Raw genomic sequence first — 26,050 nt, 5'->3', positions numbered from 1 at the left:
TAGGGTCACGTGAGAGCGGAGCAAAGATGGCGGCGGGCGGGCTGAGCGCGAGGTGCGGGGCCCTTTGGGTGGAGGGAACGCGGGGACGGCATGGGGGAGGCCCCGGCTCTCGCTGCGGGCGGACCCCGCTCCGCTGGACCGGGAGCCGATAGAGGCCGGCGGGGAGCGGGCGCAACGCGCGGGTCCGGGAGGTTTTAACTGCGGCGGGGCGCGCGCCGGGCTGGCCCCGCCCACGCCTCGCGCGCGCGGTGAGGCCCCGCCCCCCGGCCCCAAAGACCGGAGTGAGGAGCGACTCTGGGGGATTTTGTGGTTATTTAATTCTGTCGTACGAGATGGGAGGCTGGGCAGAGCTCCCTGGGAGCGGGGCCGGGAGCTCGGTGTGCGCTCCCTTCGTGGGGCTGCCCGACAGACGCTCAGCTCTTCCCTGAGGGCGAGGGGCGCGGCCGGGCCGGCTGCACCTCCCGCGCGGCTCCTGCAGACGTACAAGTCAAAATACACACGTGGAAATGTGTAACGGAAACGATTCAGTGAATCCCATGTTCAGTGATCACCTTAGTTCGGTGGCTTCGTTTCTCCAGATCACATTTTTTGTAATTTATTATAACTTTTATGTTCTGGAGTGTCCCTAGTGTCTAATTTTTACTAAATGAATGACACCTCTGTTACTTGTGGTTGTATACAGAAAGCTTTCCTTCCTTAGCTATCTTGGAACCTTACTAATGAGGGGATAACAAACCACGGTCTGTTTTATTCAGAGAAGAGGTTGTGAGGGAGTGAAAAGTAGGTAGGTTGGCTTTGTTAGTCTGGGGCTCAGATTTGACAATTTGTGAAAGAAACTGTGCAAGACAAATGAAGGCACCGATCTGACATGATCACTGAACCTGGGATTCATTGAATTGCTTCTTTTCCATTGCTGTTCAATTCTTGGTAAAATTCTAGGCCTTTGGGTGCTGTGTGTGGGCTGGAGAGGTTCATGTAAGAGAAATGCACCCAACTGTCGAGGGATGAGCAGGGAGAAATTATGTTGATGGGTGTGCTGGAAATAACAGGTGTTGTCATTCATTAAGTGTCACCACATGTCAGAAGTTGCAGATGACTTTCACTGCCACACTGAGTTATTTTAATAATGTTCTTCTAAAAATAAGGCAATGAGTGTTCATGTGTAGACAGTCTCTGCGTGGGGAGTTGGGGTGTTTAAATATTCATTTGTAATATGTTGCTAACAAATCATTTGTCTAAATGAACTGCTCTTTTTGGCAAATAACTTTTCTCTGGGCTGTTGTAGGGAGACTTTTTTGAATGCATGTGCCAGGGTCAGGGTGTGATCTGTAATTCCTTATAGTGCAGGTTGGCTTTTCTACAGAGTTCTCACAAATAAATGAGAAGCTGATTGTAAATGTTCTGGTGTCTGTATAAAGATGGTGCAGGTTTCCACTTCACAGTGTTTTATGTGCTGCTTAGAGTGGAGGATGAAACTGATGGAAGAATTTGTTTGAAGAACAGTGAATGTAAACAAAAAATGCTGCTCTATACTTACATTAAGTTTCTTCTTAGGAGCCTTAAATGTTTAAATAGCAAAATGAAACTGAGCTGGTAACTTGATATCAATGTGAAGCTTTGATACGAATTCACAGGTCTTGCTTTGTCAGTTGTTACCCTCTCTGTGTTTTTCCTTCGTTTTTCTAGGACAACTGAAACTCATTAGCTAAAGCTAATGTTCCTTTAATAATTTTTCTTGCATTGCAATGTCATTTGCTTCAAGTTAATGGCAGGTTTGAAAAGTGTAAGCAAAATGGAAGCCTGAAATGATGTTCATCATTAAAATACTCTCCACCTTTTCCTTGCAGGAGCAGCAGAGAATTATGGACAATTCTGCTGGGTAGATCAGCTTTAAGAGAACCAGTAAGTTCATGCCCTGGTGAGCAGGTTTGGCCATCACTTATTGGGCTCCATGGCCTAATATATAATTTATACATCTGTTTGAATATTAATGAAAATATTTTTTGCTGCTTTTCCTTCTTTATCAGTGTGTTTTTGTTCCCATATCTGTGCTGCTTGTTTATTTTTCTACTGCTTGTTTACAGCTGCATGAAGTACCTGGCAGGGTGTGTGGAAAAGGTGATTCCTTCTCTGGAGTGGGCACAAGTGCTGCTGCTTGGATTGCCCTGGGGTGTTCATGTGTGGTACAACTGCTGTCTTAATTTGAGGGCTGGAGCCTGTGCATTCAGGAATTTGCCCAGAGGCTGGGAATCCAAATGTGTCTAAACCCAGTCCATTTCCTCCCTTTTCCCCACCTTCCCTAGGAACAGGCAGTGCAGCTCATTGCCCTGTTCATTTCTACATCTGGAATCACTCTGAACCACAGACACCTGCCTGTGTTGTTCCTGCCTCTTTGTGGTGGTGGAATTTCTTTGCTTTGCTGAAGTTTAACAGATCTAATATTTGGTAGTGCACTTTGAGGAGTCTGTTCAGTGGTGTTTTGGTTCTGTTTTAGGCCCAGATTGCTGCAGAATTGAACAAGCACTGGCAGAGGCTGTTAGAGGGACTGTCATACTACAAACCACCAAGGTACAGTCACTGCCTGATTTTAGAGATGAATCTCTAATGTGGAGTTTCCTAGTTACTAAAGAAAGGTTACAGAATATTGTTGTATGAAATATTGAAAGGTCACTGAAGAAAAAGCAAATGTTCAGTTTAAACTGATAAAATGGGGAATTTTGAAATTATGCCTATTTAATTCTTTCCTTGAGATCACTGCGTTTTTTATGACTAAAATTTCTTTTCATTTTAGTACGACTTCAGCAGAAAAAATTAAAGCTGATAAAGATGTAGCTGCTCCACTAAAAGAGTTGGGTCTCAGGGTCAGCAAGTTCTTGGTGAGTGAAGCTGCTCTTGGATTATTTTTTTTCCCAGTTGTTATTGGATTCTGATACTGAAGTAAGTTCTGTGATGTTTAGTAGAGAGAAACTTAAAAGTCCTTTCAGTTCAAAGTAATCTGAAGGATGTTGAAGTACATGTTGAGGCTCTAGGTCAAACTTCCAAAGTGATGAATAACTTTGAGATGCTGTGGTTTTCCTGGTCCTTTTAAACAGCAGCCACTGGCTCTTGGTCTGAGTTGGGTTATTCCAGGTCAACTGCTCAGCTGAAGAACTGATGTCCCTTAAATGAGTTACCTTGTTTGACAATCCTCTCAGTTTACCTGCAAGGTTCTGTTCCTTTTAACTAGAACTTTAGAGTTCAGTGACTGGTGGTACCTTTATTGAAATGACTGATGCTCCTTTAGCCGAAGTTAAACTGCAGCTCAGTGACATTAAAGCTTGTGTATTTGGCTTTAAAAGAAGTGCTGATGAAACCATCTGCCTGGTGCACAAATATTCTTTTGGCATGTTATTTGTTTTGAAGATAAGAGCTGCCTGAGTATTTGGAAAGAATTTTTATCTTTAATGAATTCAGTTGTCTTTTATTAATTTCAGATAATTTCTCTTTCTTTTGTTCAGGGTCTGGATGAAGAGCAGAGTGTGCAGTTGTTACAGTCTTATCTTCAAGAGGATTACAGAGGAACAAGAGACTCCCTGAAGGTCCATTGCTCCCATTTATGTTCTGTTTACTCCACATCTTTCCTTAATAACAGTTGTTTTTTGATGCAAATGCTCACATGTGAGTCCTAGTTCTGATTGGGAAATGGCTTTGTAGCTTTTTTTACTCTGGAGCTTCATCCAGGCTTATCCCTTCCTTCTTGGATCTCTGCAGGAGCTCAGGTTCTCTCTCTGTCACAGGAGTACAGGAAAGCTACAGATTTGTGAATGAGAGTGGAGCTGAAAAATGTAGTTAAAAATGAGTGTTGTAGCTTTGTGCTTTTGACATCTGTCTTTCCAAAAGAACTGGAAAGAAAAATTGTCTTTTATTTGTTTAATTCATTTTGCAAACATATATATTTTGTCAGTAGGTATTTCTCCAGCTATTTGTTGTATTTTGTTTACAGACAGTTCTTCAGGATGAAAGGCAGAGTCAGGCTCTGATGTTGAAGGTTAGTCATTCCCATTTGTATTTTCTGTGGAAAAGATCTGTTGGCATCAGGCCTGCTTTATTTCTATGGAAAATCTTGAAATAATTGAAGTATTATTTCATATAAAGGATGGCTTTTAAAAGGTGCTTCTGAAATTGAGGGGTATGCATGTAGATTTGAATAGTGTTAGTAACTGCTATAGAAATGAAATTTAGGTTTGATTTTAGGGAATTTAGTTGGGTAGATGTACACTGCCTTATTTTCCAAAGCTTGTAGCTTTATGTGTCACTGTCTGACATGACAAGATTGATGATCATTTCTGGCAGAGGGTATTTTTGCCTTTTTTTTTTTTTTTTTTCCATGTTTTCTCACCTAACAGTGTAATTACACACCATTATGGCAATGCTAGACTGAGTTCTGTAATATTAATTAAGTGATTTTTTTCTCCCCCAAATTCAGAACTGGTCAATTGAAATTCCAACTGTAGTAACTCTGTATTCCTATGGTGAAGGTCTTGGCAGTGGTTGGGAGAGGGAGGTGGCTGGGAGTTGGACACTGTGCCAGGCTGGTATTGATGGCACTTTACATTCACAGCTCGCTGACTACTACTATGAGGAGAGGATCTGCATCCTGCGCTGCGTCCTCCACCTGCTCACCTATTTCCAGGATGAGAGACACCCTTACACAGTGAGTACAGGACACAATGTCGTTGAAACAGGCTAAATATGGAAGCCTGTGGGGTGATTCCCTGCTTGTGTAAAAATCCCACAGGTGTGCGTGTGGGATGTTCATGTACTTGTTTGTTTCTTCAAGGCACAGTACTTCCAGTGTGTTGAAAAGTTGGACAAGGAGCTCGTTCCGAATTACCGCAAACAGTTTGAAGCGCTGTACAAAGCAGAAGCTCCTACATGGGAAACACATGGAAATCTCATGGTATTTTGTTTCTTACTATTATTTATCAACCTTCTAAAGTTGTTCCTTATATGTAGTGTATTGGAAAATATATCTGTACAGATGCAGTTAAACAGGACATTTCTCCTGGTCCAAGAAACATAAAATTTGTTTTCTCTCTCACAGAACACACTTTTACTCAGAGACAAAGTTTCACAAAACTTATTGTTCCTTATAATAAATCCATGGAAAACACTGGGCCAACAGAGCCTTTTATGTGTAGTTGTTCATGATCTCACTGGACTTAGAGTCACTTTCCTTTCCATTGACACAATTGTTGGCTGCAAAAGCTGTTGAAATGCTTCCATGCTTATCAGTTTCTGTCTGCTTTGGCTGCCCTGGAAGATTTGACATGTGATGGTGGAACTTCCCTTTGTGCAGACAGAACGTCAGGTTTCCCGCTGGTTCGTGCAGTGCCTTCGGGAGCAGTCCATGCTCCTGGAAGTCATCTTCCTCTACTATGCATACTTTGAAATGGCACCTGAGGAGCTCCTGGCATTTGCAAAGATGTTTAAAGAGCAGGGATTTGGCACGAGACAAACCAACAGACATTTAGTAGATGAGAGCATGGATCACCTTGTGGATCGTATTGGGTAAGTGTTGTGTGCATTTGTGAAGTGGGTACAGAGCAAAACAATTGTTTTTCTCAGGAAAAAATGCATTTATAATTATGTCTTTGTTGTTCTGTGTGGGCCATGACTTGAAGGGGGAATGAGAATCCTGCCATACCTCCTGGTGGCAGAGAGTTACAGAGGTGGAAAAGCTATCTTCAAATTTCAGTGAGCCTTTGTTGTCTGTTCAAGTAGAGAAAGTAGTTCTGAATGTTACAATTTGTCCCATACCAGCATTTCAAGACAAAATTTGGATTACATGCTGTTAATTTCTTGTAATTTTTTATTGCATCAAAGCAAGCTGAGCAAAGTAAACTAGATGCTTTTTTACCATTTACAGTTTTAAAAAACATCACCTGAATTATCAAATCAAGTTTATCACCTACTTGTTTTTACTCTTCCATTGCTTGTAGGTACTTTAGTGCTCTTATTCTGGTGGAAGGCATGGAAATTGACTCCCTCCATGAGCGTGCTTTGGATGACAGGACAGAGGAGCACAAGTTGGCCAACAGTCAGCACATCCACCAGGTAAAACACTGACAGAATAACCAACCCCTCCTCAAGCCTAACAATACAGAGCATACTGTGACTACCCAGGCACTGTTGTGTCAGTGAACTTCTGGTCCTTGGGTTTGTTGGCCAAGTGTAGAAACTGGCATCCACATACCATAAGAAGGACACAATCAGCTATGTGCTTCTTTGGTATGAATTACTTTCAGATCTCAGTTATTTTTCTTTTGATTTGTCTCTGTGCAGGAGATGGACAATCAGCTGCTGCAGTTAGGGGATGTCTCACATCATGCTCCGGTGCTTTTGGCCTGGGCTCTGCTCCGGCACACCATAAACCCAGAGGAGTCCACAAACATCATCAGGAGGATGGGCAGCACTGCTATCCAGCTAAATGTCTTCCAGTATCTGACAAAGCTGCTGCGATCCCTCAGCAGTGGGGGCAAGAATGTGAGTTCCTTCAGTTGTACATATAAGCTTTTGAAGGTCTAACTGCTCCTGACATAACAGCTGTGGTGGGAAGCAGATGACTGAACCAGTGTTCTTTTCAAACATGCAGTAAAGCATGTTCTGGCATCTTAACCTTCTTTCAGTGAGGATCAGAAATCAAGTTGGAACTTAACAGATTGTGTTCAGAGAATTAAGAAAAGCTTTGTAAAGCAAGGAACTACATCTCTCTTGAGCTAAATAGAGTCCAGTGAATAAAATTTTTTGATTTGCCTCTATAAGTGTATTTGCCATTGTGGATCTTGATTTAACTCTGTCCTATTCTCTGTATAGAGTTTCATTAGTCAGTGTGGTGTATTAGGGTAAACTGCTCTGTAGACAGAAGCCAGTGAAAGCAAATCATTTTGATTCATAGAAAAGTTGAGTGCTTCTTTTTTCAATTTTGATGCCTGCAAGGCATTTCTAGTGATACTGGAAGTGGCAAGACTTCTCCTTTCTATTAAATATTTCATGTTAATGTGGAGCTTAACTAATGACTGCTCTGTGTTTTGCTACCCCTTTGCAGCAAGAATATATAAAAAAGGCAGTTACTTGGTGTGTAAAGGAGACTGAGTAGAGTTCACTGTGTTTGCAATTCAGTCTTTCCCATAACAGCCTTGTGTACTCTTTCTTTGCAGTGTACTGCCAGCACAGCTTGTATGTGTATTTATGGACTTCTTTCCTTTGTCCTGACATCCCTGGAATTACATACATTGGGCAATCAGCAGGTAAGCATCCAAGACCCTTTGCATTTGTTACATAACTTAAAATAACCTGTAGTAACTGATGCTAATTGCCTATTAAATTGTATTTAATACAACTGAATGCAATTCAGACTGCAAGCTTTATGTGGCTTAGGGAGACCCAAATGAGTGATTTGCTGGTTTTCCTACTGCATTTACACCATGCAAATCTAGTAAACACCTCTACAGACTGGCAAATTAGTAATGAAAGAGCACATCATGCATTTGAAGTCCTATGGATATGAAACTAATTGTTGATCTGTTATTCCCAAAACAATGGAAATAATACAAACTCCATTTCTGAGTTGGACTGGACATTCTACAGCCCTCTTCAGATATCGTGGATGTGTTTGTTGTGGCCAGTTCATTCATGATGAGGAGCATGGCTTTAGGTTGTGCTCTGGTGGTGGGTGGTGTGTTTTGGCTCCAGGAAGTAGTTACACCTTGGTGGGTAAACATGGAAACTTAAATTCCAAAGATGTGGCAGAAACTGACTGGGACAAAATCTTGCTGTGTAAAATAGCTTTGATTTTTTTCCATCCTGTCTTCCTTTGTAGGATATAATTGATGCTGCATGTGAAGTTCTGGCAGCTTCCAGCATTCCTCAGCTCTTCTGGAAGACGGTGAGTGTGTTTGCAACTTGTTTAACCTACCTTGTTTATAACTAAGACCTGATAAAAGATTCCCTTTTAGGAAAGGAACAGGCTGATTTTATTTAGTGAGTTGGTTTCTAGGAGGGCCTGAGGAGCAAATGTTTATTTGCATCTATCTTTGATTTACTTTTGCCCTTTCCTGCTTTTTAGGTACAGCCTTGGCTTTACACTTGAAAAGGATACTGGAACGAGTTTTAATATAGGTGATAGTTGATAGCAGGGCTGGGGCTGCAAGGATTGAACTAACTGCTGGCAAAAGCATTGTGCTCATTTTTTGCTGTCACAGAATTAGGATGATATGTAATGCCTTACAGTCTTACTTCTTGCCTTATACTTGCAGACTGCCTCATGCTTTAGTCTGTGCAAGTGTGATCTCCAGCCACTGGAGTGATACTTGTGTGCATGATTAATGTTAAATGTACAGCTTAAAAAGGAACTGTAACCTTGTGCTATACTGAGACCCTTTTAGCTTTTTTTTTAGTGACAGAACATTTGTTTTCTGTTTCCACCACCAGGAACCTACTGCAGGTCTGGGTATTATCCTGGACAGTGTTTGTGGCATGTTCCCCCATCTTCTCACTCCTCTCCTTCAGCTGCTCCAAGCCCTTGTGTCTGATAAATCTACTGCAAAAAAGGTACAGGATATCTCTTGGTGTTTGGGAGATGATTTCAAGTCAGGGATGATATGCTCTGTGATTCTTTATTTCCATTATGTCTGCTTATCTCAACTGTAGTCTTAGGTAACAGACATAAGCTTTTGTCTAAGAACAGTGGACAGGGCTTCTTCAGAGTTGTGTGCTGTTGCAGGATGCTGTTTTCTGGCTTTTAGAAAGCTTTTCAACTTTAATGGTTGAATATTAAGATGCTGATTTTTAGCTGGCACTTACCTGATTCATTAGATGAGACTTGTCTGAACATGAGGGCTGTGTAATAATGCTTTGGTAGGGTTGATGTATTAGAAATATATTGTACACCTCAAGTAAACTTGCCAGTTCCTGGCAGTGACCTGGTTGGTAAATTTTTAAGAAGCTCTGGCTCTTTGGCTGTGTTGTTGAAGCTCTCTCTGATGCAGGTATACAGTTTCCTGGATAAAATGTCCTTCTATATTGAGCTGTACAAGCACAAACCTCCAGATGTGATCTCCCATGAGGATGGCACACTGTGGAGAAGACAGGCTCCAAAGCTCCTCTATCCTCTTGGTAGGGAAACTGCACTTAGACTTTTCTTACTGAAAAGCTTTGGAGAATTTAGCTCTTTCTTTACCTGGCTTCTAACATGGGTAAATTTGTGACTTTGTTCCACCTGCTTCTTCAATCTTTAGGACTAGGTCAGACAAATCTACGGATCCCTCAGGGAACAGTGGGCCAAGTGATGCTGGATGATCGAGCTTATTTGGTACGGTGGGAGTATTCCTACAGCAGCTGGACTCTGTTCACCTGTGAGATTGAGATGCTCCTCCATGTTGTGTCAACAGCAGGTGAGGCAGGCTGGGAGTGTAAAAGAGAATAAATAATTATTGATGTCAGTTTGAGGTTAGTAGTAGGACTGAACAGCTCTGAATACATTTGCAAGAGCATGGAATACTTCTTCAGAAACCTAAGGATGATGATGCTTATTCTGTAAAATCCACTGCAAAAGGCCAAGAGCATGTAGTGAAATGAGATACATTTTAGATGGGGGAAAAAGGTTTCTTGATATGGGAGATGGATGGTTTTGATTCACATAGATATGTGTTAAGAGAGATGTGCATTGTTCCAGGCTTGATTACTGCTTAAGTGTGATTTTGCATTCTAATGTTTGGTTTTCTTTACCCAGATGTAATTCAGCATTGCCAGCGGGTCAAGCCCATAATTGATCTGGTTCATAAAGTGATCAGCACTGATGTATCAATAGCAGATTGTCTTCTCCCAATCACATCACGAATCTACATGCTCCTGCAGAGGTGAGCAGGAAGGATAAGCAGAGTGAGCTGATTAGTTATTTTGCCAAGAGCTTTACAAGATATTGTCACTGCTTGGACTCCTCAAGACTGGTCTTCAGCTCTCAAAACTGTTCTGGTTACACATAGGTTAAAGTTTTGATGCAGCAGAATGGCCCCTCTTACACTTCTTTCCTGAAAGGAGTGCAATTTTATCCCTTTAAAGGCAGTTATGATTAGTAACTATATTTACATGAAAGGGGGATAAAACATAGCATTAGAGTAGTAACTCACGGGTTTTAAAACAGTTATACTTATTAACTCCTCCCAGAGTTAACTTCTGGGAATGGATGTTCAGCTGTATAATTATTGTTTGCTGTGACAACCTGCTGTCTTGCCAGCCTTGCTCTGGCAGTAAATTGATCTGACTCAGGTGTGAGGGGGAGGTGGCAAGTCTAGACTGAAAGTGCAGACTCTGGTGTCTGTATTTATCTGGTTAAATTTTATATATATATACTTCAGTGAGACGGAAAGAAGCTTTTTGTTTAAAAAAATAGACTAGACCACAGGTGGCAGTGCTTTTTTTCATTCGTGCTGTTTCTGTTTTGTAGGCTAACAACTGTAATCTCTCCCCCTGTGGATGTTATTGCTTCTTGTGTCAATTGCTTGACAGTCCTGGCTGCTCGGATGCCAGCCAAGGTGAGGAAAGGAAAGGACCTGCTGATGAGAACTAGGACATTTATATGTAAATGAGAAGGAGTGTCTCTGCCTCTTCTCTTGCAGGTTTGGACTGACCTTCACCACACGGGGTTCTTGCCTTTTGTTGCCAATCCGCTGTCCAGTATGAATCATATGATTAGGTATTCATGTTCCCCACCCCATTTTTTTTACCTAACCAATTCATAACATGTAGTAAGAACTTTTAGTGAGTGTGCAATCTCTGCACCTGACATTTCTCACTCATGTCAGAATCCTGTTCATGTGATGAACTCTCTTGCTCATTTCACAGTGCAGAGGGAATGAATGCTGGGGGCTATGGAAACTTACTGATGAGCATGGAACAGCCCCAAGGCGAGTACAGTGTTACCATCTCCTTCCTGAACCTGGTAACAACTCTTGTCCGGGTGAGTACTTCTGGAGTGCTCTGATGTGACACCAGCTCAGAGCTGTTATGATTGAGAAGTGAAAGTGATCTCAGCCATGTCTGAGACCATTCTGTGTGCAGCAGGGCTCTCTCAGTAATCTTTGCTTGACTCTCCCTTCTGCACTGCTGTTTATGCTTTCTGTGATCTGATTCTTACAAAAAAAACATTTTTACTTGTGTCAAAGGACTACTAATTGCTTGTAAATCTATGTCCTTACGTTCCATGGTTTTCTCACACTTCAAAGACAATAAAGAATATCTTTCACCAAAAGTTTTCTTGTCTCCCTCCTGGTTAAATAACGTTTCTGTTTCTCCTAGGGACAACTTGGTAACACACAGAGCCAAGGCCTGGTGCCCTGCATTGTGTTTGTTCTGAAGGAAATGTTACCAAACTACCACAAATGGAGATACAACTCTCATGGAGTGAGAGAGAAAATCGGTAAGGATCTTAAAAGGGGTAGTAGGAGGGGAAGGGAATAAAAGGGATCACCTGCCTTCTTTTTACTAGAAGCCATTTGGGATTTGCATTGTGCATCTCCTGATATTGTTAGATGCTGTGATTTCTTTGAAAATATTAGGAATGAGGCAAAAGTTTTCAAGAATTTAATAGTCCATTTAATCTTTGTTTTAGGGTGCCTAATTCTGCAGTTGATCCATGCTATACTGAACTTATGCCCTGAAATGGATCCTCGCAGCAGGTAAGACAGGTGAGAGGTCTCACACCTGCACTAGCCTGGTTTACAGTGCAGGTATCACTGTCATTTTGTTTCAGTTTTTGAATTCAAATTACTAAGAGGGAGCTGGCATAGCTGTGTAGTGCTGTAGAGATCTTTGCTGCATTACTGAGTACAGGAAGGGTAGCAAAAAATTAGGGACAGAGCAAATGACATTGGTTTCTAGAACTTCTGGTATAAAAAAAAAAAAAGAGTGCATGGATTTCCTGGAGCAGACTGCCATCCACTTTCTTATTTGGTATGGTCTGGTCAAAGTAGAAGGGAGAGTAAAGGAAGGGTCAGTGGGGTGTAGAAATGAGGAGGTTATTTTGTGGTAAAATGCCACAAGTGCTCCTGGTGACCCTGTCCTGTGTTTGTGTCACAGCAATGCCCCCAGCCTGCAGTCCTTGTGCATTTTCAGCCTGGCCAACACGGAGGCAGGGCAAGCTGTCATTAACATCATGGGAATTGGGGTGGACACCATTGACATGGTAATGGCCTCTCAGTCCAGCAGGTGAGTGGGGTGTGGCTGTTTGGGCAGCTTCTGTGTGCTGGCTCTGAGTGAAAGTGTCTTGTAACTCCAATGGAGTTTCCTCTTTGAATGTTGTGCAAACAATAAATGTTGGTTGTGAACACAGTTCCTTACTTTGGTTTCTCTTTGGGTGCAGTGATGAGTCCCAAGGCCAAGGCCAGCTGCTGATCCAGACAGTTAAGCTGGCCTTCTCCGTTACCAACAACGTCATCCGGCTGAAGCCCCCGTCCAGCGTGGTGTCTCCCCTGGAGCAGGCACTCACTCAGCATGGTGGGTACTGCTGCTTGGGGCAGCCTGGGTGATCTGCAAATGGCACTGTGACTCTCAGCACAAACACTAGCTAAGGTTTCCAGGTTACAAAAAGTGGTTGCTACTGATGGGGGAAGGCCTCTTCTCCCTCCTCTAAGGCATTTTTCCCCTCTGGGACAGCTTTTAAAGGATTAATCAAACATGGCTTATTGTTTCCTGCTTTGTAATGAGATTAGTGTAATTACAGAATATACTAAATCAACTGCTGTTAATGCCTCTGGCTGGACCCATACCATGTTCTTTTGGTAGACCAATTTAGTTCTCATCTTCTGCTGTGGAAATCAGTATTTGGTAAATAGTTACATCTTGTTGTTTCTTCTCTTTGATTTTATTTGTGTTCTCTCCAGGTGCTCATGGAAACAACCTTATTGCTGTCTTGGCCAAATACATCTACCACAAGCATGACCCTGCACTTCCACGCCTGGCCATCCAGCTGCTCAAACGACTGGCTACAGTAAGATAAGACACAACCAGTGCTCCTTTGCTTCTCCCCTTGTGATTTTACCACTAAAATTTTTTCAAAGAATTTCCTCAGGCTTTTTTTGTATCAGAGAGCTTAGTGCACATCAGTTGAAGCAGAGTGGACTGACAGCTGTAAATTAGGGCACATGAAAAATCATCTAAAAGACCCTTTAGTTTTTTAATGTGATCTGCTGTTTCAGAAGTCACTGAGCACTCACTGAGAGGCATCCCGTGAGTGGGGTTTTTTTCTGCCAAGTATTTGCACCTCCAGTTGTCCTCTTCCCAATTTTTGAGAAATTTTCTCAAGTCACACTCTTAAATACAATTCCTAGACCTTCCTACCTGGAATTTTACCATCTTACTGAGAAGAGTATCCCATTTAAGTTTTTATTGGGATCTTTCAACTTTTAGACTTCTGGACTTAGTAAAAGTAGGCTTTAGACTTATGAAACCTTTTACACTTAATCTTTTTGTCTGCTAAACATCTGAATATTGGTAGCTTTCTTAAAGCAAATAAATCCAGATATGATCTTATTTATTTCAAGAAGTGTAATTCTAAAACTGCTTTTTCCTTTGTCTTTTCTATTTCTTTTGTAATTTTTGAGAAATAGGTGAGGATAGAATAGAATTGCTCAAGAGGAAAATTTGGATCACTTGTCACATTTCTTCCTGCTTAATGACAACTTACTTTGATAGTTTCATGGATTCAGTATTAAATATTTTTGAGTTCAAAATCACCTTTTATGTAGAACTAAGCATTCTCTACAGCATGTTCCTTTTTCCCTGTGATGTTTGTTTCCATGGGCAGGTTGCTCCCATGTCTGTGTACGCCTGCCTGGGCAGTGACGCTGCTGCCATCCGCGACGCCTTCCTCACCCACCTGCAGAGCAAGATCGAGGACATGCGCATCAAGGTCATGATCCTGGAGTTCCTCACAGTTGCAGTGGAGACACAACCTGGGCTTATTGAGCTCTTCCTGAACTTGGAAGTAAAGGATGGCAGTGATGGGTCAAAGGTACAATAGCAGATACTTGCCCAAGGACTTGCTGGCTTTTTTTTTTGCATATTACAGCACTGGATGCTAAAATCTGATAGTTCTTGTAACGTGGTGTGCTAAATGTAAAGATCAATGCAGTGTGTGCTTGTTTTTAATGGATGTAGTGCTCTCCCAGTTTCACTTTTCCTTGTAACCAAAGAGAAACTTTTCCCAATATTTCAAGGCAGATACTGACTTAGCAACAGAGCATCTACTAAGACCAAGAGTGCCTGTGACCTGCTCTCTTTGCTCTGTGTTCTTTAAGCAACCTTAAAAGACTCATTCATGACACTCTGGCAGTGAGAAAGCTAAAGACGTGGCTACAATGGGCAGTGTAGTTGTCCAGCATTATAACCACTTGTAACCTCTTGTCTCCTGCTTTAGGAATTCAGCTTGGGAGAGTGGAGTTGCCTCCAAGTGGTGTTAGAGCTGATTGACTCCAAACAGCAGGAGAGGTACTGGTGCCCTCCCCTCCTGCACCGCGCCGCCATCGCCTTCCTGCACGCGCTGTGGCAGGACCGTCGTGACAGCGCCATGCTCGTGCTGAGGACAAAGTGAGTTGGTGTTTCTCCACAAGGCATTTTCCTTCCTCTTTTCCAAAACACTTTCTGTGGTTTATCAGACTTTTTAGGAACATTTGCATCTTAGTGTGTGGTGAGGGTATGAAGTGTGTGGGTTTTGAGTGTGGAAGGTGAGAAGCCCCAGTGTGTCAGAAGGAAATATATTTCTGTTTCTTTTATATGAAGCTAAATAGACTTGTATTTAGCATATTTTCTACAAATTTGGAACACTCAAAATGCTGCTAGGCACATGGCATGAGGGAAATAACTGATAATACTTTTATGTCTTTTAGGCCAAAGTTTTGGGAAAATTTAACTAATCCCCTCTTTGGGACACTTCCTCCGCTTTCCGAATCATCAGAGGTGGGTTACATCCAAACAAAATGAAGGGATTTATGTACTTCTCAGGAAAGGTTTCTAAGTGATATGTGTGGCTGTTCCCTCTGCTTGCAGCTTCCTAAAAGGGGCTGTGACTGAGTGGGTTAAACACAGGCAGGAGATGAAGTGCATGCTGTCTGGCTCTTCAGAGACTGGGTAGCCATGAACTGTCTTTTGAAATTCTCTGCTCTTTATTCACATATGAAACAAAAATAGCTGTGTGGCAGCTGTGGTAACACTCACTATAGAAGGTGTGCTGTCTGAAGTGTATCCATATTGTGGGCCCAGGCTGACTGGTATCATGGAGGAATTGATTAGGTTATTTTTCTTCCATTCTGTGTGAGTTTTTCACATCATTGAGTGAGAGCCCTGTGCTCTCACTCAAGAGTTTGAACTCTGAGCACAGTATTCTGTCCTTATTGGCACCAGTCCATGGTCAAAATGACATAAGTATTGCTATTGTGGGAGAAATAAGTCTCCTGTAGAACTGGAGTATCAGCCATCCCAAGTGGATGGGTAGGGATAAATCAGAATTTCACTTACCCTGTAGAGCTCAGATTTTGATTTTTTTTTGGTTGCTTTTTTTTTTTTTTTTGTCTTCATAGCTCAGTGTCTTGGATACCTGTGCCTTAATAATGAAAATCATCTGTTTGGAGATCTACTATGTTGTCAAGTGAGTCTTTGGTAGTCTCTCCTTCATCTCTGTACTTTTTAGTAGTCTAAACTGTGTGTGTTAACTCTTGGTATACCATATGGGCTTTGATGGGCAAAACATATGTAATCCTATGAAATTCATGAACACATTACAAACATTCATTTGCAATTCTTGCAATTGCTAATTGCAGAAAGATATTACAATTCTTCTGCATCCTTTAGGTGAGAATGTATCAGTATTTTCCTTGTATCCTGAAATAAGAATATACAGTATTTATTTAATTGTCAGCTAAGCTGAGTAAACCAGTAGTGATTGAATCACATTTAGTAGTTTTCTCCCACTCGATTTGTTTTCCTAAAAGAACCCCTGTTTCATATTTTGAAAAGTCAGGATAAACTAAAATCTCTGTTTAAAAAAAATGATAGATTTTCTTCAGAGATCATGTTTTCCCTTCATACTTGATGCAAAAAGTGGGATTCCCTGCACAGGTCAAATACGTGGAATAACCTTCACTTTCAAGCTGTGTCCTTAGCTTTCCTCCCTGAATCTCAGAAGAAGTGTATTTTCTGACCCAAGAATAAATGAAGATAACTTTTCCTCTTGATTTGGTCAGGGGCTCTCTGGATCAGTCCCTGAAGGACACACTGCAGAATTTCTCCACCAAAAAGCGCTTTGCCTACTGGTCAGAGTACGTGAAGTCCCTGGCACAGCACGTGGCAGAGACCGAGGGCACCAGCTGTGCCTCCATCACCGAGTATCAAATGCTCATCTCAGCCTGGCGGATGCTGCTCATCATCTCCACAAGCCATGTAAGGGCTGCCTCTTATCTTGCAGGAGAGTCTGAAATGAACATTTTGAATAATACAATGTCAACAGCTTCCTAGGGCCAGCTAAGCAGAATTCACTGTTTTTTTTCTTTCAGTTTTGTTGTGTGTGTGAGCACAGTACAGGTTGGAATGAGCATGGTGCAAGAAGTTAGAGTGGATAGTGTTTTGCTTGATCAAAATGAGCATATTGTCCTCTCAGCAAAGGAAGGGAGGTAGTAAATAATTTTTAGAGAGTTCCTAAATAATTCTGTAATCCTGACAAGCTTTTCCTGTGTCGAATGAGGCAAGGATGCCATCTTTGTGTCAATGGTAATGTAGGGCTAAAGTGATTTCTGTAAAACTCAGCAGCTATAGTGTTGATGGATTCTTAAAGTAACAAAACAGTAAACTGATTTTAGGCTGCTTAGAAGATGCACTTCTTGTTGTGCTGATTGATCTTTATCTTCATTGATTTAGGCTGATATCATGCATCTGACTGATTCTGCAGTTCATCAGCAATTGTTTCTGGATGTGCTAAATGGCACCAAGGTTTTGGTAGGTGTTGCTTCCTGTCAATTCTTTCATTTCCTAATTCTTGTCTTCTTTGCACTATTTCTGCAGATGCTTGTAACCATAGGGTTTTTTAGATCCTGTGAAAATGGTCTGAAACAGAGTCTCTCTCGATGAGATGCTGAGCTGCTTAAATCTTTATTTTTTTATGTGTGATTCTTGTCATCATTAAATGACCCTGTCAGGGTCCTGGCTCTGGTCCCCTCAGTTCTGCTGAAGAGCAAACCTGGTCATTTGGTGGTGGTGCTTGGGCTGAGCATTTCTGAAGTGTTTCTACATGTGACTGTTCCAGCTGTAACTTACAGTATTTCTCCTCAGCTTCAAGTTCCCATGTCAGTGCCCTGTCTGCAGCTGGGGTCTATGCTGTGTACCCTTCTTCTGATCCTCCTCAAGCAGTGGAAAAGGTAGATATTTTGTTTGGATGATTATTAGTCACTGCTAGAAATAAAAACTTGGGAGATTGTGTTTAAATAAAAACTTGGGAGCTTATGTTGAAATGTTTTGCTCTAGTGAGAATCCTTTAGTGACCTGGGGAGAAAACTGAAGCCTTATAATTAAATTCTCTTTTGGGATGTCAAATGTCTCTTGGTTGTTGCTGAAACTGTGAGAAATCTCTGGTAGCAATACAGTTTATTTGGTTTCCTGTTTGCTGGTGGAAAGTAGCAAAAGAGCTTTTGTGATAGTTAGTCCTGTTTTCTCACTGTGATTCTCACAATGAAGGGAAAATACATTGTCTCATTCTATGGAATGGCTTTAGTGAGATCCAGGTGGTGTGGTGACTTAAAGTTTACTTTGAAGAACTGCTTTTATTTTTGAGGGTCATATAACTTATGATCCACACAGCTCATTCAAGGCAGTATATTTATTGAGGGATCTTGTCTAATCTGAAGAGCTCTCCCTTTTTGTTGTCAGCGAGTTGAGTTCTGTGGATAAAATCATAAACTCCTTGACGCAGATTCTGGAGGGAGTACTGCAGGCAGATCAGCAGATGATGGAGAAAACCAAAGCCAAAGTGTTCTCAGCTCTTATCACTGTTCTGCAAATGAAGGAGATGAAAGGTGAGGTGGTGCATGTGCAGGTGTCGAGGTGCCAGGGCTGAACATGCCTTACACCCAGCATGTGCAAGATAAACACATGGTGCTGGTAGTAGTGCAGGGTGTTGAACGGAGAGGGACTTCTCTCCTTTTTTCTTCCTTTCTTTAGCAGGTTTTGGAAAGAGGTGAGGTTTATCATTCATTCACTCTATGTCCATGTCTTCCCTGACAATAACCACTAATCAGTTTGGTTCCTGTGTGTTTTTAGAAACAGCTGAGTGGATGTGTAAATCAGGCTCTCTCAGAGTGACTCTAGAGCTTAGAATCTGATATGGGTTTCTAGTTACAGATAACAAAAGACTCAAACACAAGAAAGGGTACATTTGTTACAAACCACAGAAACCAGTCTGCTCATTACTCCTGTCCCTCGTGGGACATCTGGCATTGCAGTAGCACTTGAAGACCCTCAGTGGAATCTGGGCAGTATTTCTCTGTGCAACACATACAAAGGCACCTGTGCCTAAAAGTGTGTCAGGTTACTTGTCTGTGTTCCTTGTCCCACTGCTTTGGCTCTGCAAACCTATACATTCTGAAAAATAAATAGGAAGTGGAGGGTTGGTTTGATTGCAGTTGTTTTCTTTGCTGTTGAATTTGAGTTTCTAGTCATGCTGGTAAAAGATGGGGCAGTTTATTATGATGGTTTTGATAAGAATGTAGTATTTATATGGACTCACAGACCATAGACTGGACCCAGTCTGCATAGGCTGGTACCAGCAGTCTGGAGCAGTGGGTGGGAATTGCTGTGGTGGAATAATCTGTCTGTAGTAGTCATGAGTTTATATGACTCATGGGTTTATATGTCTTTGTATGACATTATATGACTTTGTATGACTTTATATGACTTTGTATGACAAAAACTACATGTTTTTGTTATCGAGATGAATATAATCCCTTAATATATCCTCCTAGACTTAAACATCTTAGTCACAGCTCCTCACATTGTTTTGTAGGTTTTGAAATGAAAACAGAATAAATGCTAATTCCAAGAAATGTGTGTCAGTGATGCTGCCAGTTAAACTGGAAAGCTGAGCACAGGGCCTGTGTGTTAACTGGTGTCTGTTGTGTGTGTCACAGTGAATGACATCCCCCAGTACCCACAGCTGGTGCTGAGTGTGTGTGAGACTCTCCAGGATGAGGTCATTGCGCTTTTCGACCAGACTCGGCACAGCCTGACCTTGGGAGATGCTGCAGATGACAAGGACAGCATGGAGACTGATGATGCCTCCCGAGTAAAGCACAAGGACCAGCGAGATGGGGTAAAGGACCTCTTCATCTGCCCTGCAGCCCTGTCTCTTCTCTCTAGACAAAAGTCTAATCATCCAGTGATGCTTGGAACAACTTTCCCTTGTAGCCTGCTGCCTTCAAATGAAGTTTCAGCAGTTTCTATTTCAGAATTACTCAACATTTTCTTGGCTCACATCAGTCTGGGAAGTTGGCTGTTGCTGCCTTGACTTCAGATACATCCTAAAAACATTGTCATGAGTGATAATACAGCCAAGAGGTGTGCAGAGTACAATGTGGGGGATACCAGGAGCCTTCATTTGTGATTCTGAGAATGATTGAACTTTAGGTTGTGTTAGTAAATGCTTTTGAGATTTTTCTTGGTACGACCCTGTACCTGCTTACCTTTCCTTGTCACTGCAGGTGTGTGTGCTGGGTCTGCATCTGGCTAAGGAGCTCTGTGAAGTGGATGAAGATGGAGACTACTGGCTGCAGATTACTAGGAAAGTCCCCGTGCTTCCTACCATCTTTGCTGCACTGGAGATCAGCCTGAGAGTTAAACAAAACCTTCACTTCACAGAAGCCTCCTTACACTTGCTGCTGACCTTAGCAAGGACTCAGCAGGTGAGAGATGCAGAGAAGTGAGAGTGCATAGCTGTACACTTGACATAAGAAAAGTCTGTCTCATTTTTTATCTCATTGTCCTGTCTGTGATGCAGCTGAACGATGAGATGTAGCTAAAGGGATATGTTTTGGAGGCTGGCAAGCAGCAGGTCCTGTATGTACACCTGCTTAGTTTGCCTTGTTCTCCATAGTGGGATGTGTGGGAAGAGCTGAGGCAGCCAAGCAGACCTGTCATTTACAGCAGGCACTTTCACTGAATGGATTCTGCAATGCAAATACCCCCTTGTTAAACCAGCATTGAGTGTTGGAACCTGCTTCTTCATTAGTTTTAATAAAGTGTTATTTCACTATTATAATTCCACTTGTGTGGGGCTTCAGGTGAAAACAAGGTTGTTCCAAAGCCCTTTGCAGAGATTATGTGCATACCAGAACAGTTACCCAGGTTTGATTTTGTTTTTCTTGATGTTGAACTTTTAACAACACAGAGGTGTGTGTAGATGACAGTTCTGTAGAAGGGTGGTGACAGTGCAAAGGACAGAAGCATCTACTGCAACACAGGTCTCTTGAGTCTCAGAGAGCAGAGGCACAGATTCCAACAGCAGTCTGTTCTTGTAGGGAGCAGCAGCAATGGCTGGAGCTGGTGTCACCCAGAGTGTCTGCCTGCCCCTCCTGAGCGTGTACCAGCTCAGCACAAATGGAGCCATTCAGGTGGGTGCTGCTTCCTTCATTCCAGCTGGGAATGCACCTGGAGAGCATCCCATGCCCTTGCAGGCTGTGGCTGGAGACTGCCAGAATGATGTGGAAAAGTGGCTTATTTTTGTATGTTATTTGTTCAGACATCTGCTTCATCCCGCAAGTCCCTGGATGCCCCCTCCTGGCCCGGGGTCTATCGCCTGTCCATGTCCCTGATGGAACGTCTTCTCAAAACACTGAGATACAACTTCCTGACTGAAGCACTGGACTTTGTGGGTGTCCATCAAGAGAGGATCCTTCAGGTGTGCCACAAACTGCCTCTGTGCTTCACTTTCCTCCTCTGTTCCAATAGCAGTGGAAATGAGTCAGAAAGGGCAGAAGCACTGAAAAGTCACCCCTGCCTTGGGAAGGGTTACAGTGGAAATAACTGTGAGAGGAGGATGGAATCTTATCCCATCTGTCCCTTACCTGTCTTGGCCCTGATTTCCTTCTCTCTTCTTCCCAGTGCCTGAATGCAGTACGGACCGTGCAGAGCTTGGCCTGTCTGGAAGAGGCTGATCACACTGTTGGCTTCATTCTTCAGCTCTCAAATTTCACAAAGGAGTGGCATTTCCACCTGCCACAGCTTATGAGGGACATGCAGGTAGGAATCAGGATATTGCTCTGGATAATACATTGCCTTGGAGTGCAGGGATTTGGTTGTCTTAAGAAAAAATGACACTATATCACTTTTTTATTACCACTCCTTTAATGAGAATTACAGCTGAGATTATTTGACTGCCCATTCTGTCAGCACCTTGTCTCAAGTGAGGCAATATAACTGTTGGGAGAGAGAGAAGTGGTAGCTTGGAAAAGTAAATTGGGGAATTCAGTGGCTTGCTTTCAGTTCTTAATGCCAGGTGATTTCAAGAAAATACTGGGAAATTAAGATACTTTGTGGGTCCTTAATGACCACAGTGCTATGTGTGGATTTTCTAGCTTCCAGCAGTGGCAGTGAATAGATGGGGTTTGAGCTTTCATGAGATTTCTCCCTGACTTTTTTTTCTTTCAGGTGAATCTGTGTTACCTGTGCCAGGCCTGTACCTCCCTCCTGCACAGTCGTAAAATGCTCCAGCACTACCTGCAGGTGAGGATCCTACACCAAACTTCCAGTGTTGCATGGCCATGCTCCCTGTTAGAAGGGAGCATTATTCATTATCAAGGGTCTTGGATATTGAATGGGTAATTGATCCTTGTGGTGATTATTGACACCCATCAACAGTTAGGGTTTGCATTTCTTCACAGCAAAAAAAAATGTGCAGAGAGTGGTCTGGACTCTGAAAACCTTTGGGCTGTGTAAAGCCAGTCCTAGATAACCAGCAGCCTGTGCTGAATGGTCTGTTGTCATAAGGAGGCTGCTTTGCTGTAGGACTCTGGAGTGCCATTAATTAAGCCACTGTTGACCTGGTGTCCTTGATTTAAATTGTTAAAGGGAGATAGTTCTTGTTCTTGGGACATCCTTAGCTGCACGAGGTGGAGATGATGCATTGCTGCTGCAGTGTTCCTTCAGCAGGGCTCAGGCTTGGTGTGTTCATTCTTTTTCTGGAGTGTGGAATCTAAACAGCCTCTGCAGCTGCCTCCCTGCAATGCAGTGTCTCCTCAGCCCACACCAACTGTAGATTCTCAGCAAGTGACAGACTTTGGGTGCCTTATTTCCTCATTCTCTTTGTTCACAGCATATTTTTTTTCTCAAAACATTTGTCTTGGAGCAAACTAATCATACCTGTATTCAAGATTTTCTCTTTTCTTTCTCCACAGACAAAAAATGGTGATTCCCTTCCATCCAGTGTGACTCCCCGAGTGCAGCGTAATCCTCAGGCCTCCTCCAAACACCCCAGCCCCGAGTCAGAGGCAGCAGAGCAGAAGGCTCTGCTCACAGTGCAGTACAGCCTCCTCAAAATCCTCAGCAAGTCTCTCGCTGCCCTGCGCCATTTCACCCCTGATGTCTGTCAGATCCTCCTGGACCAGGTGAGCTCTCCAAAGGGGGAAGTTTCCAGCATTTCCAGGGATATTCTGGTCTGTGTGTCCTGCTTGATGCAGTGACCCCACTGTATACCTGTCTGCTGTTCTGCACAGAGCAGGGACTGGCTATGCCTGTTCCTATGGCAGCACTGTACTCGTGGCCTCCAGGGTCTCACTCTTTCTGTTCCTCCACAGTCACTGGACCTTGCTGAGTACAATGTGCTCTTTGTCTTGAGCTTCACCACACCAGCCTTTGATTCAGATGTTGCACCTTCCTTTGGGACCCTCCTTGCCACAGTCAATGTGGCTCTGAACATGCTGGGAGAGGTACTGGCCCTTTCTGTGTCTGGGAGCGTGGCAGTTGCAGTGATCCCAGAGTGCTCCTTCAGCTGATACTCTGAAGAGCATGAGTTCCATCTCCTGACTCTAATGCCTGTTTTTTTTTTCCCCTTGAAGATGGATAAGAAGAAAGAACCTTTTCCTCAGGCTGCAGGGCTGAATATGCAAGAGGGAACCAAAACCCTCAAGTAAGTTTCTAGTTACTTGATGTAGTTAGAGCCAAGCATCAGTCTGAGCTCCTCAGATCAGAACTGAAGTTTAGAGGCACTTGTGTTTAGTCTTCCAATAACTGTTTGACCTGGAAACCAGAGTGTGCTGACCTTGTTGGCTCCTGCTGATTTATGTTTCTTTGCACAGGTCTCTGCTCATGTTTACAATGGAAAACTGTTTCTACCTGCTCATCTCCCAGGCTGTTCGGTACCTGCGGGACCCCGCCGTGCACCCCCGGGACAAGCAGCGGATGAAGCAGGAGCTCAGCTCGGAGCTGGTGAGCACCTTGTGCTGTCCTCTCACTGTTCAGTGTGTCTTGTCTGTGCTGCCCATTTCCCTGCACGACTGAACAGCCTTGGGCTGCTCATACTGGCACATTCCTGTGCCAAGGCACCCGGCTGGGGGAGGGAGAGGGTGTGTGGTGGAAGGAAGTTGACCTGTTACACACTCCAATTTCAGAGTACACTGCTCTCCAGCCTGTCCCGTTACTTCCGCCGGGGCGGTCCCTCTTCACCTGCCAGCGGGGTCCTTCCCTCTCCCCAAGGAAAGTCTGCCTCCAAGCTGGGTCCAGAGGGGCAGGAGCCCTTGTTTCAGCTCGTGCAGGCCTTTGTCCGGCACGTGCAGAGATAGATCCTGTCCTGGCCCTGCCTCCCTTGTCAGGACTTGCAGCGGAACAATTCACGTCCACCACAGAAGGCATCACCTTTGGCAGAGCTGTTGTGAGGAGTGGGAAGGGAGGGAGGCCAGGTGTGGGCAGTGGTGTCACCTGAGCAGCGAGATCCCATGGAACTCTTGCCACCCCAGAGCAGAGTGAATGTAAGGAGAGCCCAGCTGGCTCTCCATTGACCAGCCCACGTGCACAGTCTGCTCGCTCTATCTGCCAGAGCATCCTGGCTAGATACAAGCATTGAACAGTCAAAACCTTTATTTTTATAGCTTGTACCTCAGCTGGGGAAGCTGTGGCTGGATGGGGAGAAGCGATGCTTTCTGCTGGGCATTAACTCTGCTCCTAACACAAGGTGCAATCTGCGTCTCCCACGAGGAGTCCAGCTAAGACACACCTAAGGGATCAGCCAGCAATTCAGAGACCATCTTTCTACTGCTATTTTTGTACTGAATGGTTCAAGGCACGATGGTGTATGTGTGCTCACGCCTTCCCTTCACCCTGCAGTCTGTGTGTTGTGTGTGTTTTTGAAGAGCAAGGCCTCACTTAAGGTTTTTATGTCAAAATTCCATTGCTCCAGTCTTGCAGTTTTTTGTAACTGTGCCCTATTTATACTGATATTAAAACCTTTATAGACAGCAGCTGCGTTCATGGGTTTGTGTTGGATACAGAAGCACCAGTTCTGCAGTGTCTGGCTGGTAATCCAGACTGTTTGAAATGACTGTAATTAAAGGCTGATTCCCTGGGTTCCCCACACCCACTCCCTTTCTCTTACTCTCGTGTTGGGGAACTCGTAGGAGGTTTGAAACGAGCAGCACTATAAAATACTCCTCAGGGATGATTCCCCTGCACATGGTGGTGAGTGCCCTGCAGAGGATTCACTGTGCAGTGAATGTACATCGTGGTGTAGATCAACAAACTCCTTACTACACACTGAACCTCAGAACCTCAAGGACAGTAAGAGAAAGTTGGTGATTATTGCTTAAAATACAGCCTGAAGTCTAGATAAACTTACCTAAGGTAAGAAATCAAATTTTAGTGTAGCTGTGGGCTATTAACCTACCAGTTCTTTCCTAAATGGACACTTGATTGCTTTACCAGCCAGAATATCTTTAATTTCAATGGTTTTAAGAGGCTAGAGCTAGAAAATGAGATTATGTTGTTGTTTGAGCTTTTTTACCTTGTAAGCTTAAGCGCTTGGCAATATGCTGGCACATTTGTTTGATCTAGTGTCATGTGCCCTGAGGCCTTTGGAGGGATTTGAACTGGCTGGAGTAAAGTCTTAAAGTAGAAGGGAGAGGGTCTTGTGAGGTAGTGTGACAGTCCAAAACCCAACGGTGTTTCAGTGGGGCAGCCTGTAACCAGAAACCCTTTGTGCCATGGGGAACTGGGTGTGACCATGGAGAGTTGAAGGTGAACAACTGCAGAGACAGCAAATGGATGAGGGCTGCCAAGGGGAGGGGAAGCAAAGCTGGAATCTGGTCCATCTAAGCAAGTTCAGTTACTGCAGAACTTGACAGCTCTGAGCAGGATCTTTCCTTTTTATTACGGCTTTGGAAGTCGCAGTGTGCTCATCACTGTGTTGGTGTTGAACAAGAATGGATTCTTCTAGATGTTTATTCTGGCACCAGAGTGAGTTGGTGGTGCTTGGCAGGAGCCCTTGATGCCAGACAGCAAAAGCAGTGGATGCTCTTGGTTACGTGTGTTTTGGAGCTACAGCAGCATTTCAGTCCTGGGTCGTACCTGTCCCTGTCCCTCAGGCACAGAGGGGATCCAGACATCTGCAGAGAAGCAGCACAGGTGTCACCTTCCTGTCAGAGTCAGGAGTAGCAATTTATTTTCCATGTGCTTTTTTTCCTGCTGCAAAGGGAACAGAGTGCTGGTGCCAGGAAGAGAATTCCTTCTGGCTGCTCTGAGGGAAGAGACCATTTTCTGCTTCATTAAGCTGCTGCTTCTTTAATGTACCAAGGAGAGGAATAACAGGGGAACGGGGATGTCACTGGCCTGAGGGAAAATACACATGCTGGAAGGGAAATAGGCAGGAGTAGATCTGTAATGGATCAGGACTATGAGAGTGATGGTCCTGGCAGTTTTAGAACTTAACTAGAACAGCAACATCATTTGATTTCCCTGTTCTCTCTAACTAGAACAGCCAAGCATTATT

At 43.4% G+C, this 26,050-nt stretch overlaps 1 protein-coding gene across 2 annotated transcripts; it reads left to right on the top strand.

Annotated features, from left to right (window-relative positions):
- The first annotated feature begins 2 nt into the window (after window positions 1–2).
- NUP188 (nucleoporin 188) lies at window positions 3–24,527 on the top strand. 2 transcript variants are annotated; one of them, XM_015644764.3, is made up of 44 exons: window positions 3–52; window positions 1,848–1,902; window positions 2,495–2,568; window positions 2,792–2,876; window positions 3,498–3,578; window positions 3,983–4,027; window positions 4,601–4,693; window positions 4,820–4,939; window positions 5,339–5,550; window positions 5,982–6,096; window positions 6,325–6,525; window positions 7,200–7,289; window positions 7,862–7,927; window positions 8,473–8,592; window positions 9,030–9,156; window positions 9,279–9,434; window positions 9,773–9,899; window positions 10,487–10,574; window positions 10,659–10,735; window positions 10,885–10,999; window positions 11,338–11,458; window positions 11,651–11,717; window positions 12,118–12,246; window positions 12,401–12,534; window positions 12,921–13,027; window positions 13,844–14,050; window positions 14,456–14,625; window positions 14,925–14,994; window positions 15,615–15,682; window positions 16,278–16,473; window positions 16,948–17,025; window positions 17,359–17,444; window positions 17,953–18,098; window positions 19,209–19,390; window positions 19,779–19,979; window positions 20,595–20,687; window positions 20,816–20,974; window positions 21,178–21,315; window positions 21,724–21,798; window positions 22,470–22,679; window positions 22,869–23,000; window positions 23,130–23,200; window positions 23,370–23,499; window positions 23,682–24,527. In XM_015644764.3, exons 1-44 carry the CDS (start codon window positions 27–29, stop codon window positions 23,850–23,852), a joined length of 5,214 nt encoding a protein of 1,737 aa, XP_015500250.1. In that variant the 5' UTR covers window positions 3–26; the 3' UTR covers window positions 23,853–24,527. The 2 variants fall into 2 exon arrangements, with proteins under 2 accessions (XP_015500250.1, XP_033374382.1); XM_033518491.1 differs by lacking the exons at window positions 3–52; window positions 1,848–1,902; window positions 2,495–2,568; ... (2 more) ...; window positions 3,983–4,027; window positions 4,601–4,693 and having other exon boundaries at window positions 4,834–4,939; window positions 5,303–5,550.
- Window positions 24,528–26,050: the final 1,523 nt, after the last annotated feature.

The sequence above is a fragment of the Parus major genome, chromosome 17 (genome assembly GCF_001522545.3).
Source record: "Parus major isolate Abel chromosome 17, Parus_major1.1, whole genome shotgun sequence".
Lineage (NCBI taxonomy): Eukaryota > Metazoa > Chordata > Aves > Passeriformes > Paridae > Parus > Parus major.
The sequence above is the reverse complement of the archived record's forward strand: the minus strand, read 5'-3'. Positions and strand labels throughout refer to the sequence as shown.